At 47.4% G+C, this 23500-nt stretch overlaps 1 protein-coding gene across 4 annotated transcripts in view; it reads left to right on the top strand.

Moving 5' to 3' along the window:
• PDE9A (phosphodiesterase 9A) overlaps positions 1–734 on the top strand; it is a 96374-nt gene extending 95640 nt beyond the window's left edge. For 2 of the 4 annotated variants that reach the window (XM_081073774.1, XM_081073775.1), the window contains one exon: positions 316–733. In XM_081073774.1, coding sequence (XP_080929900.1) covers positions 316–329 — 14 coding nt within the window. In that variant the 3' untranslated portion in view covers positions 330–733. Of the gene's footprint in view, positions 1–315 lie in introns of all 4 variants that reach the window. The other 2 variants (XM_081073772.1, XM_081073773.1) reach the window with 2 other exon arrangements.
• Positions 735–23500: the final 22766 nt, after the last annotated feature.

The raw sequence follows: 23500 nt of genomic DNA on the forward strand, positions 1-23500 counted from the left end.
CAACCTCTCTGAGCCTCAGCCGTCATCTCTGACGCAGAGGCAGTGAGACCATTTCTGTGGTGGTTTCAGCCCGTGAATGAGCAGAGGGCTTGTATGTAAGAAGCGCTTAGAAAATGCTGGCTTTTCATTTTGAAGTCACCTCATATTTTTGAATGGTGTGGAAGAGGGATCAAAATGGTGTCCTTTTGCCTACACGTGTCCAACAATATGTCCAATGCCTCATTTTTCACACAGTCTAATCCTATGACATTTGTAATATCGCCTGCACATTTCAACCCCAACAGAGACAAACCAGTTGTCATTTTGCGTTCCCAGCAGACCATGCCTGAAGGAAGCGGAGCGTCCGCGGGTGTCCTGGACCCGGCGCCAGTCGGATGTTGTGAAAGCCATGAGGGGATGAGCTGCCCGCAGCCCCTGGCACCACACAACCACGTTTTCTAACAATCGTTTTGTTCAGTGATACAAAAAAAAAACGAATTCATGATGTGTACATAATTTTTATTTTTAAACTGCCTTTTAAATAATATATTCTTATACAGAAATGGGTACTGTACTTTTTCTTTGGTAGACTTGTGCATGTGCTAAACCCCAGACGTCCCCATCCCTCCTTGCGTGGAGACAGCGACGCTCTGCTTTTTCACAGATGTACTCCAGGGCGCCTGCCCAGTGGGACATGATACGGGCATCCGTGTAAATTCCACATTAAATGTCAGACCAGTGCCCGGGGCGCGAGGACGTGCGTGTCCTGTGTTTGTGAGCTGCGAGGGGACCATTGGTGGGAGCTGAGGCCGCCCGGTCACCCTAGAGGCAGCGCGTGTCCCCGCGGGACACAGACTTACCGCAGGGCGCCCATTTCCTGGGGGGTGGGAACTGAACATTTACCTCGCAGTTGAGAAAAGGAGCGGGTGGCTCAGTGCCGTTGAGGGCATCTGCCTCAGGGGAGAAAGCTGCCCTTTTCTTCCTGCCTTTGTTTTAGGGGGACTTTCTGGGTGGCACTGAGCCCACAAAGGGAGGCTGTACCCAGCTTTTCCTTGGTATAGCTGGGCACCCAGCAAAAAGTAACTTCCCAGGCCCTGGTGACTGGCACGTATTAGGAGCTCAGACATTTGCCAAATGAATGCATCTGAGTTTTGGTCACTAACCCAAAGAAGCACGTCAGAGAAAAAAAAACATCCTGCAGACTGTGTGGTGGGGACAGGGGGATAGGAACACTGAGTGTGTGTGTGTACCTTTATGACTCATCAAGCCTCCCTGCCCGCCGAGAGAAAGGAAGTTAAAAGGATGACAAGGTGGCAGGCATTCATCTTTGGCTTGGTTCCTCAGACCTGGCAGCGAATGGAAAAAACAAGGAACACTTGGGCTTCGCTAAGGAACAAAGTGACAGGTGTGAGGGAGAGGTGGCAGAGGTGGACAGCGGGTCCCTCGGGGAGCAGCGAGCGAGACAGGGCATCCAGCAGCTGGCCATTTCTCGTGGCCACGAGAGCTTTGCAGGAATGTCTGCCGTTCCCTGAAAAGTAATTTTACAAACATTGAAAGTGCATCCAGCGTGCCAGTTACAATGGGACGGAAGGAAAGGTTAAGCCGTGTGGTGTGCTGACCGGTCTGCCTGTTCTCACTGCTGCCGTGGGTGCCTGGACACCTGGGAAGTAGCTGTGTCCCCTGGGTGCTAATCAACCAGGAGGAAGGGGCTGGCAGCATGGCACACGGCGCCCAGTGCTATGGAGTCGTCCGCCAGCTCCATGCACCAAGCCTGCCCACCAAGCTACCATATGTAGTATGCCGACCACCGTTTACCAGTGGGGAAGGACCTCATAGAAATGTTCCTCCTGTTCATGTATGGCCTGCTCGCCTGGGCAGACCCATCCATCCTGAATGGGGACCCTGGCAGGCATCCCGTCGACCGGCCTCCAGGCAAGGCTGCTCCTTTCCTCCTGTGCTGCCCAGTTTCTACCACAAGAAAGGAGGGTCATCCAGAGGCCACCTGTTCTGGAAAGAGTCTAGCAGGACGGGGGTTGAATGCTTCTGGATTTCTCTCCTCGCCGATTGTGTGAGCACACACTTTCTGTATTAATGTCCTGTGGCTGCCATAATAAAGTACCACAACCTTGGTGGCCTCAGACAACAGAACTTTATCCTCTCCCAGTTCTGGAGGCCAGAAATCCAAAATCAAAGTGTCAGCAGGGCCCTCTGAGGGCCCCCGGGGAGGGTCCTTCCTCACCTCTTCCCAATCCTGGTGACTGCAGCAATCCCTGGGGTTCCTTGGCTTGTGGCAACCTCCCCCCAATCTCTGCCTCCACTGCCACATAGGCCATGCCAGTGGGACAGTCATGTTTCTAACCTACAAGCAGGCGACACTGTTTTTCTTTATATTTATTGTCGGAGAAACCCCACCCCATAAAGGAAAAAGCAGTCATACTTTGGTTCATCCCGCAGTCACTCCTGGAGACCCCAGGCTCCTCTGCTGTCCTAATGCTCCCCAGGGACTGGGGACATCTGGGGTCCTTCTGGGCTGACCTGAATGATTAGGGGGTAGGTGTTTGGGGCTTGATTGAATCAGCCACTGATGGTCATAATTAGGTATTTTATTACTCAGAATCAATCGTGCCACTTGAACCGGGTGAGATTAAGTGAGGAGTTTGTGGGAATCACCCTGGTGGTTGAACTTGTCTATTAGATAACAGCCTGATCTTTTCCTTCTATTGGGCACCTGCAAAACCTAACGTTGCCCATGAACCTAGCAGCCTCCGCCCACCTACCTGATAGGCACAAATGTGTCAGACAGACATTCCACCAGGGTCACGTCAGCACATGAGTTATAATTGCAAAACATCCAGTAAGGATTAGGAAGCCTTAAAAAAAAATCTCCTTGGGGCAGCTGGTTTGCTCAGTGGTTAGAGTGCAGTGCTCATAACACCGAGGTTGCCAGTTCAATTCCCACACGGGCCAGTGAGCTGCGCCCTCCACAACTAGACTGAAAATAATGACTTGACCTGGAGCTGATGGGTCCTGGAAAAACACACTGTTCCCCAGTATACCCCCAAAACAAAAATTTTTTTAAATCTTCATTTAAACAGCTGACCTCTGACAGATGAGCTCCATCGGGATTGCAAGAAAGTACCTGAGCAGGCTGGGGTGGGTAAGGATGGGCACCTGCAAACTAAAATTCTCTGCTTTCTTGGTGCCCAGCCTGGTGGTGTGAGCAAGAAGTGCTCAAGCATGCTTGATGAACGCAGAAGGAATGAATGAATGAGTGAATGAATGAGTGAATGAATGAATGAGTGGACGAGTGAATGAATGAATGAATGAATGAATGAATGAGTGGACGAGTGAATGAATGAATGAATGAATGAATGAATGAATGAGTGGACGAGTGAATGAAGTATTAAATGGCAAATACTTGGACTGTTTATACAACTAACCTAATGAAATTAGTGGGTTTAGTGCTCGTTTTCAGCTGAAAGGGTTACGACCGTTAGCATTGCATTACCATTGACTTAAAGGAAGCTTGGAAGAGTGTGGGGACAGAGTCCCACAGAGCAGTTTCCAGGCTCTCGGCCTCGCGTGGAAAGGTGCTGGCTCAGGTAGTAGATGGCCATCAGCTGTGACTAGTTAGCCATTAGCCACTGATAGAACTGCCGTGGCTGAGCTAGCAAGCGGGGCTTGCAGTTAGCAAGTGAGGTTGGTTGGCAGAGAAGCAGACGGCAGATTGTGGATCGTGTGGTTCCTGCTTCCTGTGTCTCCAACCCAGCCGCCAGCGAGACTATAGTGGTATGACTCCCCTATCTATGGCTCCGTGGGTGTTCCTTTTTGGACTAGCCATGTCCTGCGTTCTTATGTGGGGAGCAGGAGCTGACACCCCTCATGACACCCTGAGTGACAAAGAGAATTAGGAAGTAAGACGCAGGGAGTGGCAGCTCCCCCACACACACACACCTCTCACTTCTGATAGGATTTGACAAGCGCCCCCAGGGAGAAAGCCTGTGGGGTTCTATGATCCGCTGTGTCGAACCACTGTCCACCACTTCAACTACGTAGATTCTCAGAGTATTTCTTTAGGAAAAATGCATCTGCTTTGTTAAGAAATCAATGGGCATAAAGAAAGAGATGGGGGAGGGCGAATATTAACATTATTGCAGAAAGGGAAAGGGGTATTCTTTTTTTCCTGATCAGCAAGGGTCCTTTCAGTGGCAAAAGCAGCCCTTTGCTGCTGCAAGCAGTTCTATCAGAAACTGTTGTCACCTGTCCTTGCACAGTTGTCACCAACCGCTGCTGACAGACGAGCTGGTGGTGTGAAGCGGCCCCTGGGGAGAGGTGTGCGGTCACGCAAACCCATGAGGTCTGCATATCTTATCTATCAGCGGTAGAATCCTCGCTGACCGCTGCCTGGTCGGTGAAACCATTTATCACCTGCTGTGCCCACAAGGAGGATGAGGAGAGACTGCTTGCTCCCAGGGCAATTGATCACATCTAACAAGCACTGCTTCTTGGGGAGCTGTTCTTTTAAATCCCTACCCTGGGACACCCTCCCGGCTCATAGAATGTTCCCGCCATGCCTAAATCTAGAAAGCACCGTGCAGGGCCAACAAGAGAACTGTTTTCTCCGGAGTGACCCTTGTCAGACTCCCGTTTTCATGCGCAAGTCTGAGACCTGCCTGGGCTGCCACGGCTGGGCTGGGTCAGCAGTACCTGGAAGGGCCAAAAGGGTTCGGAAGTGGTTTGCCGAACAGGAGAGTTCTCACAGCCCCGGGACACTCAGGAAACATATGGAAGTCTAAGAAAGTAAACTCTCTTCGATGGGTCTCATGTTACAACCAAGAAAATGACCATTTTTTTTAAATTAAACTTTTTATTTTGAATAATTGTAGCTTCCCTGGGAGCAGTCAGAGAGATCCTATGTGGCCTCTGCCCAGACCCCCAGTGGTGACATCTCGCACTCCTCCGGTTTAGTTATCACATGGAGGACGTGGGCACTGATACGTGCAGACACAGACCGTGCCATCTGCGCACGGCCCCTCAGCTGCCCTCTTATGGCCACACCCTCTCTCCTCCCACCCAGCCCCACCTGAACCCCCACCAACCACTACTCTCGTCTCCATTCTGTAATTTCGTCATTTCAGGAACGTTCCATTAATGGAGTCACACAGTATGTGACCTTTGGGTGATTGGCTTTTTCCTTCAGCATCATTCTCTGGAACTGCCGGTGGATCAGGAATCTCTTCCGTTTTATTGCTGCGTAGTGTTCCACAGTGTGGGTGGACCATGGGGTTCACCACTTACCAGCTGAAGGGCATCTGAGCTGGTTCCAGTTTGGGGCTGTTCTGGATAAGGCTGCTATGAACGGTCGCCAAGGAGTATCTATGAATACGACCTCTCATCTCTCTGGATGCATGCCCACCCGTGTACTCACCAGGTGGCATGGCAATTGTCTGTTTACTTTCTAAAGAAGCTGTCAAACTATTTTCCAGAGTGGCTATGCCACTTTACTTTCCCACCAGCAATGTATGAATGATCCAGTTTCTCCACACTTTCATTCGTTTTTGGTGTTTTCACTGTGGAGGGCACAGCTGTTTTATTTTAGCCATTCTGATAGGTGTGCCATAATGGCCCATGTGGTTTTGATTTGCATGGTGACTAAGATGTTGAACGGCTGAAAGGATGTAATCTACATATCCTCAGTGGTAAAATGTGTGTTTGGGGTTTTTTCTTGTTGTTTTACTTTTTTTACTGCTCAGTTTTGGAAGTTCTTTGTATATTTTAGGTACCAGTCCTCTGTCAGATGTGTGGTTTGCAAATATTTTCTCCCAGTCTGTAGCTTGTCTTTTCGTTCTCTTATGGCATCTTTCACTGAGCAAACATTTTTAATTTTGATAAAATCCATTGTATCAACTTTTCCTTTTAACAATCTTACTTATGGTGTCAGGTCTAAAAACTATCTGCCTAGCTCTAGATCCTGAAGATTTTCTTTCCTTTTCTTTTCTTTTTTAAAAATCTTATAGTTTCGCATTTTAATCCACAGTCCACCTTGAGTTAACTTTTATACAAAGTGTGAGGTCTAGGATGAGGTTCAGCTTTTTGCCTCTGGATGTACCATGTGTTGAAAAGGCTGTCCTTCCTCCATTGAACTGCTTTTGCACATTGGTCAAAAATCAGTTGGACATAGTTGCGTGGGTCTATTTCTGGGTTCCCTGTTGTGCTCTTCACTGATCTCTCTGTCTGTCCTTCTATGATATCACACAGTTTTAATCACTGTAGCTACATAATAGTTCGTAAAATCAGGTTGACTGATTTCTCCTATTTTATCTTTTTTTTTCAAGAAATAGTTAGCTATTCTAGTTTCTTTACCTTTCCATATACATTTCAGAACAATCTTTTCTGTATCTATAAAATCTTGCTGGGGTTTTAACAGAAATGACCTTAAACATGTATTTCAATTTTGGGAGAATCGACATCTTTACTATGTGGAGTCTTCCAATCCATGAACATGGTAAATCTCTCCATTTATTCAGATCTGTATTTCTTTCATCAGTATTTTGTAGTTTTCAGCATACAAGTCCTATTTTATTAGATTTACAATGAAGTATTTCTTTTTGTTTTAGTGATTATAAATGGCATTGTATTTTTAATTAGTGTCCATATGTGTGTTGCTAGTCCATAGAAATATAATTTTTGTATATTGATCTTGTATCCTATGACCTTGATTAACTCCTTTACTAGTTCTAGGAATTTTTGGGGGGTGTTTCTCATGTAAACAATCATCTCATAGCAAACAGGGGCAGTTTTAATTCTTCCTCCTGACCTGTATGCCTTCTATTTCCTTTTCTTGCCTTATTGCACTGTCTAGAATGTCCAGCATGATTTTGAATAAGAGAGGTGAGAACGAACGTCCGGCCTTGTCCTTGATCTTAGGGGGGAAATCACTCAGTCTTTCACTATGAAGTGTAAGTTTTGCAGATGTTCTTTATCAGCTTGAGGAGGTTCCCCTCTATTTTTGTGTTTCTGAGAAATTTTACAATGAACGGATGTTATATTTTGTCAAATCCTTTTTATGAATTGATTGATATAATCATAGGATTTTTTTCTTTAAAATGGCAGGTTTACATTGATTAGTTTTGTTGTTGTTTTTGTTTTCCTTTGTTAATTTTTATTGGGGGATATTGGGAAACACTGTGTTTTTCCAGGACCCATCAGCTCCAAGTCAAGTCTTTGTTTTCAGTCTAGTTGTGGAGTGCACAGCTCACAGGCCATGTGGGGATCGAACAGGCAATGTTGGTGTTATGAGCACTGCACTCTAACCACTGAGCAAATAGGCTGCCCCAAGTTTTTAAATATTGAACCAGCTTTGCACCCCTGAAATAAATTCCACTTTGTCACAGTGATTAATTCTTTCTATAGATTGCTGAATTCTGTTTGCTAATATTTTGTTAAGGACTTTTGCATCTATATTCATAAGGAATATTCATATGTAGTTTTTCTTTTTTGGAAAACAAAAGGTAGTGTTTTTGGCAACTTCGCCTGATTTTGGTATGAGAGTTATACTGACTTCATAAAATGAATTGGAAAGTGCTCCCTTCTCTTCTACTTTCTGCAAGAGGTTGTGTAGAAATGGTGTTAATTCTTCTTTAAAAGCCTAGAAGAATTCTCCAGTGAAAACATCTGGGCCTGGGAATCTCTTTTGGGAGGGGGAGTATTTTAAGTAAGGGGGGAGAGTGTTTTAATTACTGATTCAATTTCCTTAATAGTCATAGAGCGATTCAAATTATCTATTTCGTAATAGGTGAGTTTGCTAGTTTGTACTTTTCAAAGAATTTGTCCATTTCATCTAAGTTGTAAAATGTATATATGTGGAATTACTTGAAGTATTCTCTTATTAGTCTTTTTATGTCTGCAAGGTCTGCAGGATGTTCCCTCTTTCATCTCTGATTTTGGTAATTTTTGTATCTCTCTTTGCATCTTTGTCAGTCTTGTTAGAGGTTTACTGATCTTTTCAAAGAACCAGACCTTTGTTTCATTAACCATCTCTTTTATTTTTCTGTTTTCAATTTCATTGATCTCTTCTGTTGATTATTTTCTGCCTTCTGTTTGTGTTGGGTTTATTTTGTTCTTCTTTTTGTTGAGGATAGAGCCTAGATTATTGATTTGAGATTTGTTCCCTCCTGTCTTCTAATATAAGCATTTGGTGCTATGAATTTCCCTCTCAACCCTGCTTTAGCTGTGTTTCATAGCTAAATTTGATATGTCATATTTTCATTCAGTCCAACATATTTTCTATTTCCCTTTAGCCTTCCTCTTTGATCCATGGATTGTCTTGAAAGTGTGTTGTTTAGTTCCAACTGTTGGGAGATTTTCCTGTTAGCTTTCTGTTATTTGATACCAAGTTTGATTCCACTGTGGTCAAAGAATATACTCAGCACGATCTCAGTTGTATTTAATGTGTTGAGATGTATTTTAGGCTTTGTGATGCCATCTCTCTTGGTGTGTCTCATGGACATTTGAAAAGCATGAGTTCTGTGCTGTTGTTGGGTGGAATGTTCCATGAATGTTGATTAGTTGGTTGGTGGTGATGTTGAGTTCTTCAATATCCTTGCTTGTTTTAAGTTTCACAAATTAGCTGAGATCTTTCACTGAGAGCCACAATTCCCACCAATGTTCTACATGCAACCACTCTCTCTGGATCCCAGAAGGTTTCCTCCCTTACCCTTCCCGACCTCAGGGCTGCCACAGCTGCCTGTCCTTGCTAGTTCTAGGATACTGGGTGCTGTAACCCTGCCCCCAACATTGGGACTTTCCTCAGTGACCCAATATTCTGTGTCTTCTCTTTCCTACTGTGGCCTCATCATATTATGTACAGACCCGAGGGCTACTTCCATTACCCAGGACTTCTACGGTGGAAATTCCCACTGAAAATGAGCTCACAGAATGAATTAGTTAAGATTGGGCTGCAAAAAAAAAAAAATAAAATAACAGACACTTCCATTTCCACTTAGAATGCAGAAAGCTTCAAAGAACATATCTCTCCCACACTAACAACAATAAAAGTTGAATAATCCTCAAAACCATCGGAGAGATGAGTCACAAAGCAATCTGAATTCCAAAAAGGAACAAGTCCCTTTAAGGAGAGTGAGAGAGGGAGAGAGAGAGAACTGTTTCATCTCTGACATGGCACAGAACAAAGAGGTGGTCACCAGACAAATGGACAAGAAAGATTCAGCTAAATTTTAAGAAATTCTTAAAGACTAAGTATGACAATTGAGAAAAGCTAAGGGTCCCATAAGTAAGGGAAGTTTGAACCTACTTGCAAGCTTTCTGCCATGGGCCCCTCCTGTCTGCTGACAAGAAAGACTAGGAACAGAGAAGAGGCCTGAGAGAGCCCTGGGTGACACAGGTGGGCATGAAGTGATCAGCAGCTCCTGAGAAAAGAATCCCCACAGGCTTCCCAAACCCTCTTTACTAGCAAAAGACTGAACTGCTGAGTGAGGGGCATCAGCAAAGATCCTTGTGGTTCTCAGGGACGGGTAAGAGCTTGGAGAGGGACCCCCTCCGCGGGGCAGACATGCAGGGACAGCTAAAAGCGGAGGGGCACAGGAACCCTGAGAAGAACCCTCAAGCACTCAGTCCCCACTCTAACCATGAGACCACTGCAACCCACAGCTGGAGGAATTAGAAGTCTGTGGCATTGAGATAACCATGGCAACAACAAACCCAAAACAGCCGGCTCCTGACCAGATGGTCCAGCCCCCCATGCTAGGCCTGCAAAAGACGACAAGCACTGATTTCCAGGCCCAAGGAGTTCCATCTACACGTTCTGTTGATTACTGAGAAAGCAGCGTGGACGTCTCGAGCTGTTACGGGGTTATCATTTGGCTTCCTGAACTGGACACTAGAGCCAGCGGTCTGAATTCCTACACGGCTGACTAACAACAGGCTGGCTCCGTGGGCTGGTTAACAGAGATAATGGCTTTCTTCCTGGGCAGGTGGCTGCAGCTTGTGGGACAGAGTTCTAGTTTTATATATGGTCTGGCCATTGTCTATTTGCATATTTAGTTACTCAGCTTTCATCATTAAGGTCACCTCATGATCCCAATACGGCGACTGCAGGTCCAGCCATTGTGACCACATTGCCGGCACAAAGAAGAAAGTGAGCAGAAAAGGGCAAAGAGCATGCCTCCCAGATGAGTCTCTTTACAAGACTTTTTAAATGAGGCTTCACCCAGATAAATTTGCTTACATGCCTCCAGCCCTTCTTATCTTCAGGGAGGCAGGGAAATGTGATTTTTACTGGGTACAATGAGCCCCCACCCCCACAAAAAAAATTAAGGCCTTCTGTTAAAGAGAAAAGGGAGCATGGATACTGGACAGGCAACCGGCAACCTCTCTCACACCTTCAGATTGAAAAAGTGGAAGAATAAATCCGTAAGAAAAAAGTAAGCATATTTATAGAAAACACAACACTGACTATCATCTTGAATTTGTTCTTCAGTATGAAGTATTTGTTTTATGACCATTACTTTGACGAAGAACTGGTTGATGAGAGCTCTTCAGTCAAGGCATAAAATGTCCTGCCAGTGCCTCCTCACCCGACCCCCCAAGTTCCTCCACCCCCAGGGTGCTGAGGCTGAAAGAAAGAGCAGGCTGCATACACCGATAGGAACACAAATTGAAAACTGTTCAACTAAAACGAATTAGTGCCAAGAAACAATCAATTCTTTGGAGTCGGTCACTTGGCAAATTAGCTCTTCAGAGAACTGGCTTTTAGTGACTGCCTGAGAGCAAGGAGAGCTCCATCAAAAGCCCATCGGGTGGAAGGCGGCTTTCCTGCGGGGTTGGCCAGCCCTCGGCCAAGCCTGGAGAGGTCTCAAGGGCTGGAGCATTGACCACACTTCACGGGAATTGCTCACTTTGAAGTGGGTAAGTTATATCCTCTGGACACGGAGAAATGGAACACGAGCTGAAAAATCACTGAGTTCAGGAGAGAGAGGACGTTCTGAACAAGTGCATGGAAGCAGGTTCTTTTTGCACATTTGAGACTGAGCGTGCTTTTAAGACAGGGCTCTTGGCAGCCAGTTGCCTTGCTGGGGCAAGAAAGGGACAAAGACATGGCTTCAGAGCCTTTCCAGCATGGGTGGTGGAGGGGAATGCGCTAGCTTTCCACCAAACGCATGCAAAGTGCTCAGGAAATGAGAGCGACCATTAGGTGTAATTCCATCCCTGGCGAAGGGTCCAGATGCTGTAAACAGCTGGGCGCACATGCATGCAGACGAGTCCACACGCTGTGCACACACATACACTCGCCTTGCCTTGCATTCCCTGGGGTTTTCGCAGCCTCTGGGAATGGGTGAGGAGATGCTCTCATCTTCACTGAGCAGGGGCCTTACCCTACAGCCCATCTGCACAGCTGCCCCCCCAATGAGATCCCACTCCCCACCTGACCAGCCGAGTCCTCCTGCCACCGTCTCCCACAGAAATTCCTCCACCAGAAAGTCACTTCTCTCCATTAAGGATGAGTCCATTACTAAAATGCAAACGGGAGGGAGAGAGCCACTTCCAGTGGCGACTTCCAACTTACCAAGAAAACACAAAGCGCCTTCTAATCCTTCTGGGAAGCGGGGAAATTGAAAACCCCAGGAAGCAAGGAAAGTTTGCCTGGTCCTGCTTTCACTGCATAGTTGGAAGCAAGAAAAATTAGAAACAGAATAGGAAAGTATTGGATTGGAAGCTTTTTAATGGTTAAAAAAAAAAGGTTGACGAGCAAACACATCATTGACAATGTAATGGGAATTAGTTCTCTGGTAACATCTATCAACGTGAAACAAGCACCGCATCTGCCAGGAAGGGTCAGAACTGCATGTCTTCACTCAGCTGGTGGTGGTTTCATTGGGAAGCTGCTGACTAGATGAGAAGGGGCCTCGTGAGGAGGGCGCTGGGTGAGGGCGGGGCAATGGCCCCCACAGCACCAGTCTCAGGCTTTCCCAATGCCTCTCTGCGCGTTTTCCTCATTTTCTAGATTAAGATTTTTTCATTTCATTTTTTTCCCTGTCTATATTTGAGAATTATATACTTATTCTATTTCTAGTCTATTACTGGTGCCATTTACATTTTCAACTGTATATTTAGATTAACAAAGTCTAAAGTTCTAACTCTACATACTACAAAATGCAAATATCTTAGGATTTAACTCCAATTGTGCCCTTTTGTTTGTGTGTCATTGTTACCCAGCATTTTGGGGTCTACCTTGGTGAGTTAATAGCCCAAATTAGATGTCTTTTACTATTATTATTATTATTATTATTATTATTATTATTACATATTCACAGTCAATACTTGTTTCTATTCACCCACATGTTCCAATTCCTTTGTCTCTCAGCTTCCTTCCTCTGGCTGTAAGGTTCCTTTCATGGCAAATGCCTTTTGTTTGCTTGTTTGAAAATGTCTTTATTTCATCCTACTTTAGGAAAAATAATTTAACCAAGTTTAACCAATTTAACCAAGCCTGGGTTGGCAGTTATTTCTTTTTCTCAGCATTTTGAGTTTTCCACTACCTTGTAGCTGCCTTTATTGCTTTTGCGATGTCAGCTGTTAGTCTATAATTGCCAGGTGGGTCACTTAGCATTTCTCTCTACATACTTTTAAGATTTTATTTTTGTCTTTCAACAGTAAATGGGAGAATTGGGAAAGCCACAAACAGGGGACTAGGGCAGAGATCAGGCAAGAGAAAAAAAATGAAGATGAACTTAAGTATCAAATGAACTTAAATTTCACATCTGAAGATAGGCAGGAGCAGAAAAGATGAAGACAGAAGGTGGTATGGGGACAGCCAACATGACAAGGGGACACCAGTGTGGGGTGCATGGTGCATGTCTTCTACCTGCCACATTCCTCTTACCTGTGGCTTGGTCAGCTGCTTTGGGGCTGAGGGGAAGTGAACCTGAGAAGCAGAGGTTGCTATGAGGATGACATGAGTTAATATTTGTAAAATATTCAAAGCAAGACCTGACCCACAACAAGTTTTCGTACGTGTTTATTAAACAAGCATCTTCCTGTGCCACCATCCTCATGGGCCAATATGACTGCTGGAGCACCAGCCATCGTGACTGCATTCCAGGAAAAAGGGCAGAATGCGACATTTCCTCTAGCGTTTGGGAAACACCATCCTCCGACTGAGCAGCAATGTGCACAGCCCTTCAGGATTCCGTTACCAAGGAGAAACATCCGTCTTTCTACATGCTGCTGTGCATTCATCTCACTAAACTGTGCCAATTTTCTTTAACTATAAACTCCCGTCTTCATTTTATCATGATCTTGCCACCTGAGCCATTTGTTCCCTCCCCCAGGGAGATTGTGCTGGAGAAACAGTCACCAAGTGGGTTCATTCACATGCACATACTCCCGTGGGCTCCCCAGACCGGCCCACCCCAGCCCAGAGATCAGGGCTGACTCTAGGGGAAGCAGACGAAACCTCCCTGTCCTAGCTGGGAGGCGGGAGAAGCTGGTGGAAGCTGCGCCCGGCCACACTCGTCCATATCATCACCACAGCCTCTCCAGAGGGCTGTCATCCCTCCTCATCCAGGTTTGAACCCAGGCTCGGCGTGATCGAGCGATGAGTCACCGGCAGAGAGTTAGTTATTCCAGCACAGTGCCCTTCCATCACAAATGTCCTCTGTTTTACCAGGCTGTGACACCAAAAGAGGAGAGGGTATACCACTCACAAAACCGTGGAGGGAGGTGGGTAAGAAATGCAATGGATCCGAAGGGAAGACGGTGGGTGGAGACACGGCACAAAAGGATGCAGTCAACAGAAAGAAAGCACCAGACAGGACACGTACCCCTCGGGCAGAGGTTCCAGCAATGAGACGTCACAGAAATGTATTGGGCTTGTCGGTTAGAAGGCAGATTTCTCAGACTAGAAGGAAAAAAATCCAGCCATTTGCCATTGACAAAAGACATACCTAAAATATAGTAAAGTGGGGAGGTTTCAGGAAAGGGTTGGGGGAAATACACCAAGAAAGTGTCAGCCAAAAGCCAGCTGATGCTGCCATTTTTATACCAAGTAAAAAAGCATGGAGGCAAAGAGCATCACGGAGGACAGTGAACGTCCTTGGTTAGTAGTGAAGGAACAGTTTCTTAGGAAAGACAGACAAACTTTGAACCCATGAGCCGCTAAGTAAATGTTTTCAGAATATGTAAAGCCCAAATACAGGAGGACATTCATAAAGCCTCAGCTCCCCCCGCCCCTCGCCTGACTAATTCAGTTGGACCCCGTGTGAGGCGCTGCGGGAGGGGCGGCACCCACACTGGGGCAGGGTGCTTCCTGCAGCAACCTCTCCCGTGCCCCCACATGACTGAACGCCTGCTGTGGGGGTGGCTGCAGGCTCAGGGATGGAAAGTCAAAGAAAAGTGTTTTATCTCCAGGAGACAGCGATCTGGCCCGTGGGAAGAATAGAACTTGGCGGTGAACAAACAAGTGGCACCTGCGGCGTCACCAGGCAAGTCCCAGAGCCAGCGCCTGAGCTGCAGAGTGTGATAAGGACAAGTGTTGTGAAAACTCAGCAGAACGAGCCATGAAAACACCTCCCATGGCGATCAGCCGGTCAGCAGTCCTCGGGAAATACTGCTTGTCTTCCTATCTCCATGGAAACAGCCCTCAAAGCCGCAGAATCACTCTCCCCCAAATCTGAAGCCCTCAGAGCTGTTTTCAAAAGCGTTACCTGTCACAACTGATGGCACCAGCCCACTATGGTCCCCCTGCCGAGGACCAGGGTCGATGGATGATAGCTGTGCCCTGTGCCGGTCACAGGGACAAGCCAAATCAGCCCAACATCACGTGAAACTTAGGAACTGAACAGAAGTTCCCAAACTTTTCCGCTTGAAATTCTGATTCCAGATCACTCATTCATTCATTCACGCTGTGACTGAAACTCACACTTGGAAAGACATGCATAGGCGCTCGTCAAGCATGACACACACGAGAATAGCAGCACAGACGCCAAAGCTGAAAACACAACAGCCTACTGACTGTCACATGGAGATGTAAACCGGAGAAGCCGACACAAAGAGAAGATACTGAGTGATTCTTCACATATCAAGGTCAAAACAGGCAAAAGCAAACAATCGCTGGTGTCAGAGGAGGGCTGGTCACGGGGGTGCAGGGAGCAGGCACAGGGGCCCGAGGGGAGGGGTTCCCGCTGCTGCTGACGTCTGTCTCCCCGTTAGACAATGAGAGATGGGATGAGCTCTATGTCACAAAGGTGGGCTGCACACTTGTGATGTGGGCCCCCTGGCTGACAGGCAGTCTGTCTCCCCAGCAGACGGTAAATCTACATTTCCAGGTTAACAAACAAAAATGGAAAGAGTTGGTGAGCAGGATTTTGTGGGCACAGGCTGTTCTGAGTGAGAAGCCAGGAGCAGGTCACTCAGCGAGGGCACGCACAGGCTTCCCAGCCGACACCCGCTGACCTGCTGCCCACAGCCCCAGGCGTCCTGGGGGATGTCCTCAGGTGCCGCTGGCTCTGCCATGAGAGGGGGACAGGGTGCCCACAGATGTGGGAAGTGCCAGGGGCTCAGGAGGCAGGTAGGGAACAAACCTCGCAGGCACGAGAAGCTCTGAAGCAGATGCAGCACAGAGCCAGTTCTCAGGGGCTCTCCTCCTCTTCAGGCTGCTGCGCGGCCTAAATAAAAGGAGCTCTGGGCCAGGGCCCCGGCTCCCCCTTTGCAGGTTCCCCATGATGACCTGGGCATGGCCCGACCCCATTGCCAGGGGCATGCTCAGTAAGAGAAGGTCAGAGGAACAGGCAGGATGGTGAGTCTGATTGGGAGAGCAGCTGGGACACGGAGGGGTGAGCAGAAGCACGCACTCGTGTACACACACACACGCACACAGCTGAAGGACCCTTGCAAGTAGGGGTCCAGAGTCAGAGAGTGCCCTGAAACAGGAGACTGGGCTCAGCCTTTCCCACGCACCAGAGGGAGGTAGAAAATTCTAAGGAGGGCACTTCAAAGAGTGGGCAGAGTCACTGAAGCATCTTCCTTTGCTAAACCTGTCGACCTGCCCCTGAGGCATGGGGACCCGCTCGTCCTGGTCCAGGCACAGCGCTAGGGGCGCTGATTGTCAGGAGCCCAAGGTAAGTCTCGGGGGTGTGGATACACTGTTGTCATGCAGGGTCTCAGCTCCCGCTCCCCGCCCAAGAACGCAGGACACGGTAAGGCCAAAAAGGAACACCCACGGAGCCATAAGTAGGGGAGTCAAACCAATATATTCTCGCTGGCAGCTGGGCTGGAGACACAGGAAGCAGGATCTACATAATCTGCCTAACAGCAGTCCGCGCTTGCCAGCCACCATCTTCTTGCTAGCCCCCATTCCTTTCTGCTAGCGTAGCCACAGCCGTTATATTAGTGGCCAATGGCCTACGGGTTACAGCTGACTAGCCACAGCTGCTGGCATCTGATCACAGTTAATGGCCACTTACTACCCGAGCCAGCACCTTTCTATGTGAGACTGAGAGCCTGGAAACTGTTTTGTTGGGGCTTTGTCCCCACAACTGTGTTTCTGGATTAGAATGATGGTGGTGGCGCACACACCTGTCGTGCTCACCCCAGCATCTTGGACCCTCCATCTTACTGCGTGTACGTAAGCCCCCACCCCAAGTGCAGCCCCACCCCTCACTATCCCCTGGACTGGCCTCCTGCCACCCTCCCCTCCCCTAGCTTATCAATGGCTCCCTCCGCCAGCCATTCCCACAAACACACTAACAGGCCAGGTGTTGCTCATGATTCAAAAAGCGCTCCCACCGACATCCTCTTCCTGCTCCAGGACCCAGCCCAGGCTCCCACACGCCCCGAGTCGCGGGTCCCGGCCTCCCGCACGCTGAGACAGTCCCTCAGTCTGTCCTTTCTTCGTGGCCCTGACGCCTTCGAAGGGTGAGTACAATGGGCTGTCTCCATGTGGGTTTGTGTGACGTCATCTCGTGGGGTTCTGTCCGCGCGTCAGCAGGAGCCCCACAGCCATGATGGCGAGGCCCCTCAGTGCTCATCAGGGGGACGTGGTGTCCGCAAGTCAGGTCACTGGGGAGACCGACCTTGGTCTCTGGGCTACATAGTGTCTGCTGGGTTTTCCCATGTAAAGGCGTTGTTTTCTCTTTGCAAGTACCGAGTATCGTCGCGGAGTTGCCCCGAAGCTGCGCAGATATCCTGTGGCTCCCCAAATGTCAGTGGGTCTTGCCAGTGACAATTACATCTGTGACCTAGTGGTGATTTTGTATTTCAATCCCCCCTTTTACAGTTATTAATCGGGATTCCTGAGTAAGGAAGAACCGTCCCTTCTCCACCATTCATTCATTCATTCATTCATTCATTCATTCAGCGATTTATTTATATAGGTGGGTGTTTATGTTATGCTCATCCAATTGTACCCTCACTTATTTTCTTGCTCAGATTGCTCCAGCTCTGGCCCTTGAGAGCCCCTTCAGGTTAGGATGGTTCCCCGTTCTTTCAACAAGTATCCCATCTTTTCTGAGCACATCCTTACTTTCTGGCTCCACACAATGCCCTAGGCTCAGCTTGTAGTTTTCCTGCTCCAGCCCTGGAACCGCCCACTTCTCCGAGGACCCCCGGTGTCTCAGGCACGCATGCCTCAGAGACGCTGCAGCTTCCGTTCCACACCACCCAATACAGCGAGGACTGCAAAAGTGAGTCAGAACCTTTTTCCCTGGTAGAGAGTCCTGCCTTCCATTTGTGAAAAACACAACATCTGTGGAGCACCATAAAACAAGGTATTGCCCATATTGGAGAGTGGTGCTTAACAACCAAAATTTGGGTGACACGTGAGCTCATTGTGACTGGGTGTCATTATCTTTGAGCAAAAAGAGCTGGAACATATATGTGTCTAGACGAACCCAAGCATACACACACCGGTGTATTGCTTTCTGTGTCTATCTGTGTATACATGTATGAAAACCGTAGCTTCACACTGAGTCCTCCAATCCTGTTCCCACGTTACCGGTTCCTGATAACCCTTCTCTTTCCTTGTCCTGACTTCCTTCTCTGACAGTGAGGACCCTGGCCTCCTTGTACCCTGGGTACTTACTTATTCAATCCCAAAGTGCACATAAAGCAATTTCTGTATTGCTCACCCACACCCCGTGGGAAACACGTTTACTATCTAAAGGACAGTATTTTGTCTGGTTCTTTTGTCCTTAGAGGACCCAGTCAAAGTATCATTTTCAAAGTGACTTAAGTGGGTTCTTTTCTTCCCCACCCCCTTTAGGAGGGGTTCAGTTTCTCATGTATAAGAGACTTAGGTTCGTTTGATACGGTCTGTATTGCATTTGGGATTTCCCCCACGTCCTGGTTTGTTGGTTGATTTCGGGGTATGTTACTGTGGTTCCAAAAATGGGAGCTTTACAAAAACAGTACCCTTGGGAAAACATTGCCCCCCCATCCCTGCTTCTCCACTTCTATGCCCCCTTCTTCCCATCCCAGTCCCACCCACACCCTGCAGGAAACCGACCACTGTCTTGTGTCTGATTTTTCTTCCTGTATTTCTTTTGCACAAATGAGCAGATGCCTGTGTGTTTCCTTCTATCCCCATCTTTCCTACATGGAGGTAACATGCTATAGACACTTGTGCACGTTGGCCTGACACGTAACAGTAGGTCCTGCATCACTGTGTGTGGGTGCACAGACCCTCCGGCCATCGTCACAGCTGCAGGGTGCTCCAGGTGCCCCATCGTGCAGTGTAACCGAGTTCACTTAACCCTTACCCATGTGGGCATTCACGTGGTTGCCAACAATTTCCAATGACAAATCATGCTCAGTAATTAAACTTACGGGTGTGCATTTTCATATTGTGGGATATGTCTTCAGGGTGGACCCCAAAGGTGGGAGGGAGGGACAAAAGATGAGTGCATGTTCAGTTTTGAGAGGTATTGCCAAATTCCCCTCCAGCAATGTATGCGAGGGCCTGCTTCCCCACAGCCTCACCCACTGAGCGTGTCGTCATTTTATTTAAATTTTTGGCAATCTGCTAAGTGAGAAATAGTTTTTTATTGTCATTTTAATTTGCAGTTCTCTAGCTATGAGCAAGTTTGAAAATTTTTTCATACACTTGAGGGTCATTTTTGAGAATTATCTATTCATGTCTTTTTCCCTTTTCTCCATATGGTTTGGTTTTTTGGTCCTTTGTCTCTCAGTTGTTGTTTTTTGTTTGGTTGTTTTTTTTTTTATTGGGGAATATTGGGGAAACAGTGTGTTTCTCCAAGGCCCCTCAACTCCAAGTCTTTGTCCTTCAATCTCAATGAAGCTGTGGAGGGCGCAGCTCAGCTCCAAGTCCAGTCGCCATTTTCAATCCTTAGTTGCAGGGGACGCAGCCCACCATCCCATGCGGGAATTGAACCGGCAATCTTGTTGAGAGCTCGCGCTCTAACCAACTGAGCCATCCAGCCGCCCCTCTGGCAGCTCAGCGGCAACTCGTTGTCTTCAATTTAGTTATGGAAGGCGCAGCTCACTGGCCAATGTGAGAATCGAACCAGCAAGCCTGTTGTTCAGAGCTTGTGCTCTAACCAGCTGAGCCATCCGGCCACCCTGTCTCCAGTTTTTTAAAAGAGCTCTTTGTATGTTCGGGATATTACAGAGGGATAGACAAAGAGGCAGCTCTTTCCTGTGTTATATTTTGCAAATATTTCCTCCCCGTTTGTCAGCCCTGTTTTTATTTTGTTCATGGTGCTTTCTGTCGTGCAAAACAATTTTATTTGTCTATAGGCAAATGTATTATCTTTTTCTTATTGTCTCTGGATTTTGAGTAATAGACTCCCTACACGGAAGTTAACAAGGAACCCATCTGTATTTTCTCTTAGTACTCGTGGTTTCATTTTTTACTTCTTAATGTATTTAGATTTCATTCTTGTATGAAGTGAGATATGGATCTAATTTTAACTTTTTCCAAGTGGCAACCCAATTGTCCCATCACCGTTGTGTGTGTGTGTGTGTGTGTGTGTGTGTGTGGAATTCATCTGTGTCCAGTTATTTGAGACACACCTTGTTATATGGTAAGCTTCCATATATACTCGGGGCTGCTCTGCATTTTCTTTTCTATTCCACCGCTCTATCTATTCACAGGCCTGTACCATGGTTTTAATCACAGGGATTGACAGTGTGTTACTGCTTCTCGGAGGAGAACCCCCTCAGTTATTGTGTGTCTTCCTGGCTGTTTATTATGTTTGTTTTTCCATATGAACTTCAGTATCAAATTGCCTAACTCCATAAAATAGACAATATTTTTATTGGTGCTGCTTTGAATTTATCAATTAGGGGGACCTGCTGTAACTAGAGTTTAGTGGTCCATCCAAGACAGAGATGTCCTTCCATTTGTTCGTCTACTTTTGTATCTTTCAAGACTGTTTTAAACTTTCCATTGTAGACGTGTGCCATTTCTCGTTCAGTGTGTTCCTAAGCGGTATTTGTCGCGGCTGTAAATGGAACTGTCTCCACTACTCCGTCGTCTGTGTGTTGTCTGTACAGAGGGATGTTACTGACGTGACGGTAACTGGTCTCCAGATCCGGTATTTCCTTTCTTGAGTCTGAGCATCGATTCGCTCGCGTTTCCCAGATATGCTATCAGGTCCCCTGCAAATAGGATGGCTTTGCGTCTCCGCCCTGTCATCTTAGCTGGTTCCTCTTGTGTGGCCACCCTGGCTCATACCTCTGGTGCCGTGGGGGAGGGTACAGAGGCAGGAGTGCCTTGTTGCTGATCTCCGTGGCAACGCCATGGTCTCTTCGTCAAGGAAGACCTGGGCTTGGGTACCGAGGGATATAGCTTTTATCAGGTCAAGATGGATGAGGGGGAGGCCGGGTGGTTCCGTTGGTTGGAGTGCGAGGTCTGAACAATAGGGCTGCCAGTTTGATTCCCACATGGGCCAGTGAGCTGCACCCTCCACAACTAGATTGAAGACAACGAGCTGCTGCTGAGCTTCTGGAGGGGCGGCTGGATGGCTCAGTTGGTTAGAGCGCGAGCTCTCAACAAGGTTGCAGGTTCCATTCCCGCCATGGTATGGAGGGCTGTGCCCCCTGCAACTAAAGACTGAAAATGGCAACAGGACTTGGAGCTGAGCTGCGCCCTCCACAGCTAACATTGAAGGACAACTTGGAGCTGATGGGCCCTGGAGAAACACACTGTTCTCCAATAGTCCCCAATAAAATTTAAAAAAAAAAAAAGAATGGAGCCCTCAGGTGGCTGCAAACAACTGAATGTACTTAATGCCACTGAACTGTACACTTAAAAATGGCCAAAATGGTCAATTTTATGTGCTGTACTTTTTACCACCACTTTTTAAAAAGAAAGTATCCCTCATTTCCCATTTTCTTATTTTTATGACGGATATTGAGTTTTGTAAAAGACTGGTATCTCCAGTGATGAGTATATGAGTTTTTCCCTGAAATGTGTTAATAAGATATATGATACTAATAGATTGGCTCATATGATGGACGTGCACGAAAAGAAGGAGGACGGTAGTGTTTGAGCCAACATGGCCAACAGGGTCGCTGACCTAACCTAACCCTTAGGGCACTCCTCCAGCCAACAACTCAGAACACACACACCCTTTTCTGGGGCACGTGAAATAACCATGGGATTTGTGGAGCATTAAAGCTCAACAAATCTAAAAGGAATGAAATCAATGTATATTCTGAGACCACAATGGAATTAAACCCAGTGACACAAGAAATCTGAAGAAAAAAAGGCAAATGTCTGGAACTTACACCACGTTTCCAAATAGCCCATAGATCAAAGAAATCACAAGGGAAGTTACAAAGAAATACACGTCAACACGTACAGGCTTGAGGCAAATGGTGATGCAGGAAAGACTCTGGAGCGTTCTGCATTTGTATTAGAAAGCAGCTCTGCCAACCCAAGACAGCTCCGTCCAGGCCGTCAGTCACTGGCTTTTGGCAGGAGGCGCCCTCTTCTCAGGCTGCTTGAGTGGCTGCATGGCCTTGTGGCTGGCCTCCCCTAGAGTGGGTGATCCACGCTGTTTCTAAGGTGACCTTCCGAAAGCAGGATCATGTTTAAGTCTGGACGCCAAGTGGACAGTTCACTGGCTCCCACACACCAGCCCATTTCTCCAAATTTGTGTCTTTGCAAAATGAAACATTATCAAAACCTCAACTGCTGAGCATGGGAATGTACCAAATTTGACGTCCTGTGGTGGGGCTAGAATTCACAAGGACAGGCAGCACCATCCAAACTAAACATGACCGTGAGCCAGCAACTCCACTGCTCAGGATACAGCTGAAATGTTTCCACGTGTTCCAAAAGGCAGGGGCAGAATGTTCAGTGGCAGCCAGTTGGGAAAGACTCAAAGGCCAGCTGACAATAGGAGGGATACACACTGGATACACCGCAGGGTTGCCACCTAAAGCAATACTATGTAGCAATGACAATGACTCTACAACCAATGCAACAATGTAGACGAATCTCACCCAAAGAGCGGAGCCAAGGAGGCCACAAGCCACAAGAGGAAAGCTAACGTGTTGTCAGCCGCCTTCACCTGGGAGGGGGTGTCAACGACTGGAAGGCACTTGGGGGACCTCTCAACTGCCGGTAAATGTCCTGTTTCTGGTGGGGAGTTACCCAAGTGTTCAGTTGGTGACATTCCAGTTGTATACTGCAGTGGAAATCAAAATAAGAACTAAAATGCTTAGAATTAAGAAATAATGATAACCAAATTTTTAAAAATCAGTGATTTGGAACAAAGCCCAAGGACTCTCCCCCAAAGTAAACATTTAGAACCCTCCCCACAAAAAAAAAGAAAAATGGGAGAAAAATAAAATTAGGGGTGTGTGTAAGAAAACCAAGTCCTCAGCTCCCACAGTAGGTCCACAGGCGAAACTGACCAATCAATAAACTGCTTTGTGAATCAGGAGATAGAAGTGGACCCATTTTTCTCAACAAGTCAAAGTCACGGAAGGAAGTGGGGACGCTACTGTTCTAGGGGAAGAGTTAAGGGCTGCAAAACCCTTTATGTGGGTCTGGGTGCAAAACAACCGGAAAAGAAATTTCTGAGACAACTGAGGGCATGTAAGGACTAATTTAATCAGTCAGGGTCCCCCAAGAATACGGCTCATATCACCTGAGATTTGTCAGAGCCTTTAATGGAAGGACTAACCCCAGGGCGTGGACAGGACTTCAGAGCCAAGGAGGAAGCCATTACGCCCCTGGGACCAGTGGGGCCAGAGCCCCAGGAGTCTGCAGCCCTGTGGGACGCACCCGCAGGAAGGACACTGCAGAGGCGGGGGGCACTGTACCCCCTTTTCCAATCCCCCCAGTGCTGCTTGGCTCCCCTGGCCACACCCTCCGGGAGCCCCTTGTCTTGGGCAGAAGGGGAACACACGCATCTGAGTGGCCAATGGAGACTGACTTGCCCAGCCAGGGAGAAGGAAGGGGGGATGTGGGAGAAAGGGGCAGAGTGGACAACTGTCACTGTCACTTGGCCAATAGAACTTGGTCTCTGTCGCA

This window comes from Rhinolophus hipposideros (genome assembly GCF_964194185.1).
Source record: "Rhinolophus hipposideros genome assembly, chromosome: 2".
Classification (NCBI taxonomy): Eukaryota; Metazoa; Chordata; class Mammalia; order Chiroptera; family Rhinolophidae; genus Rhinolophus; species Rhinolophus hipposideros.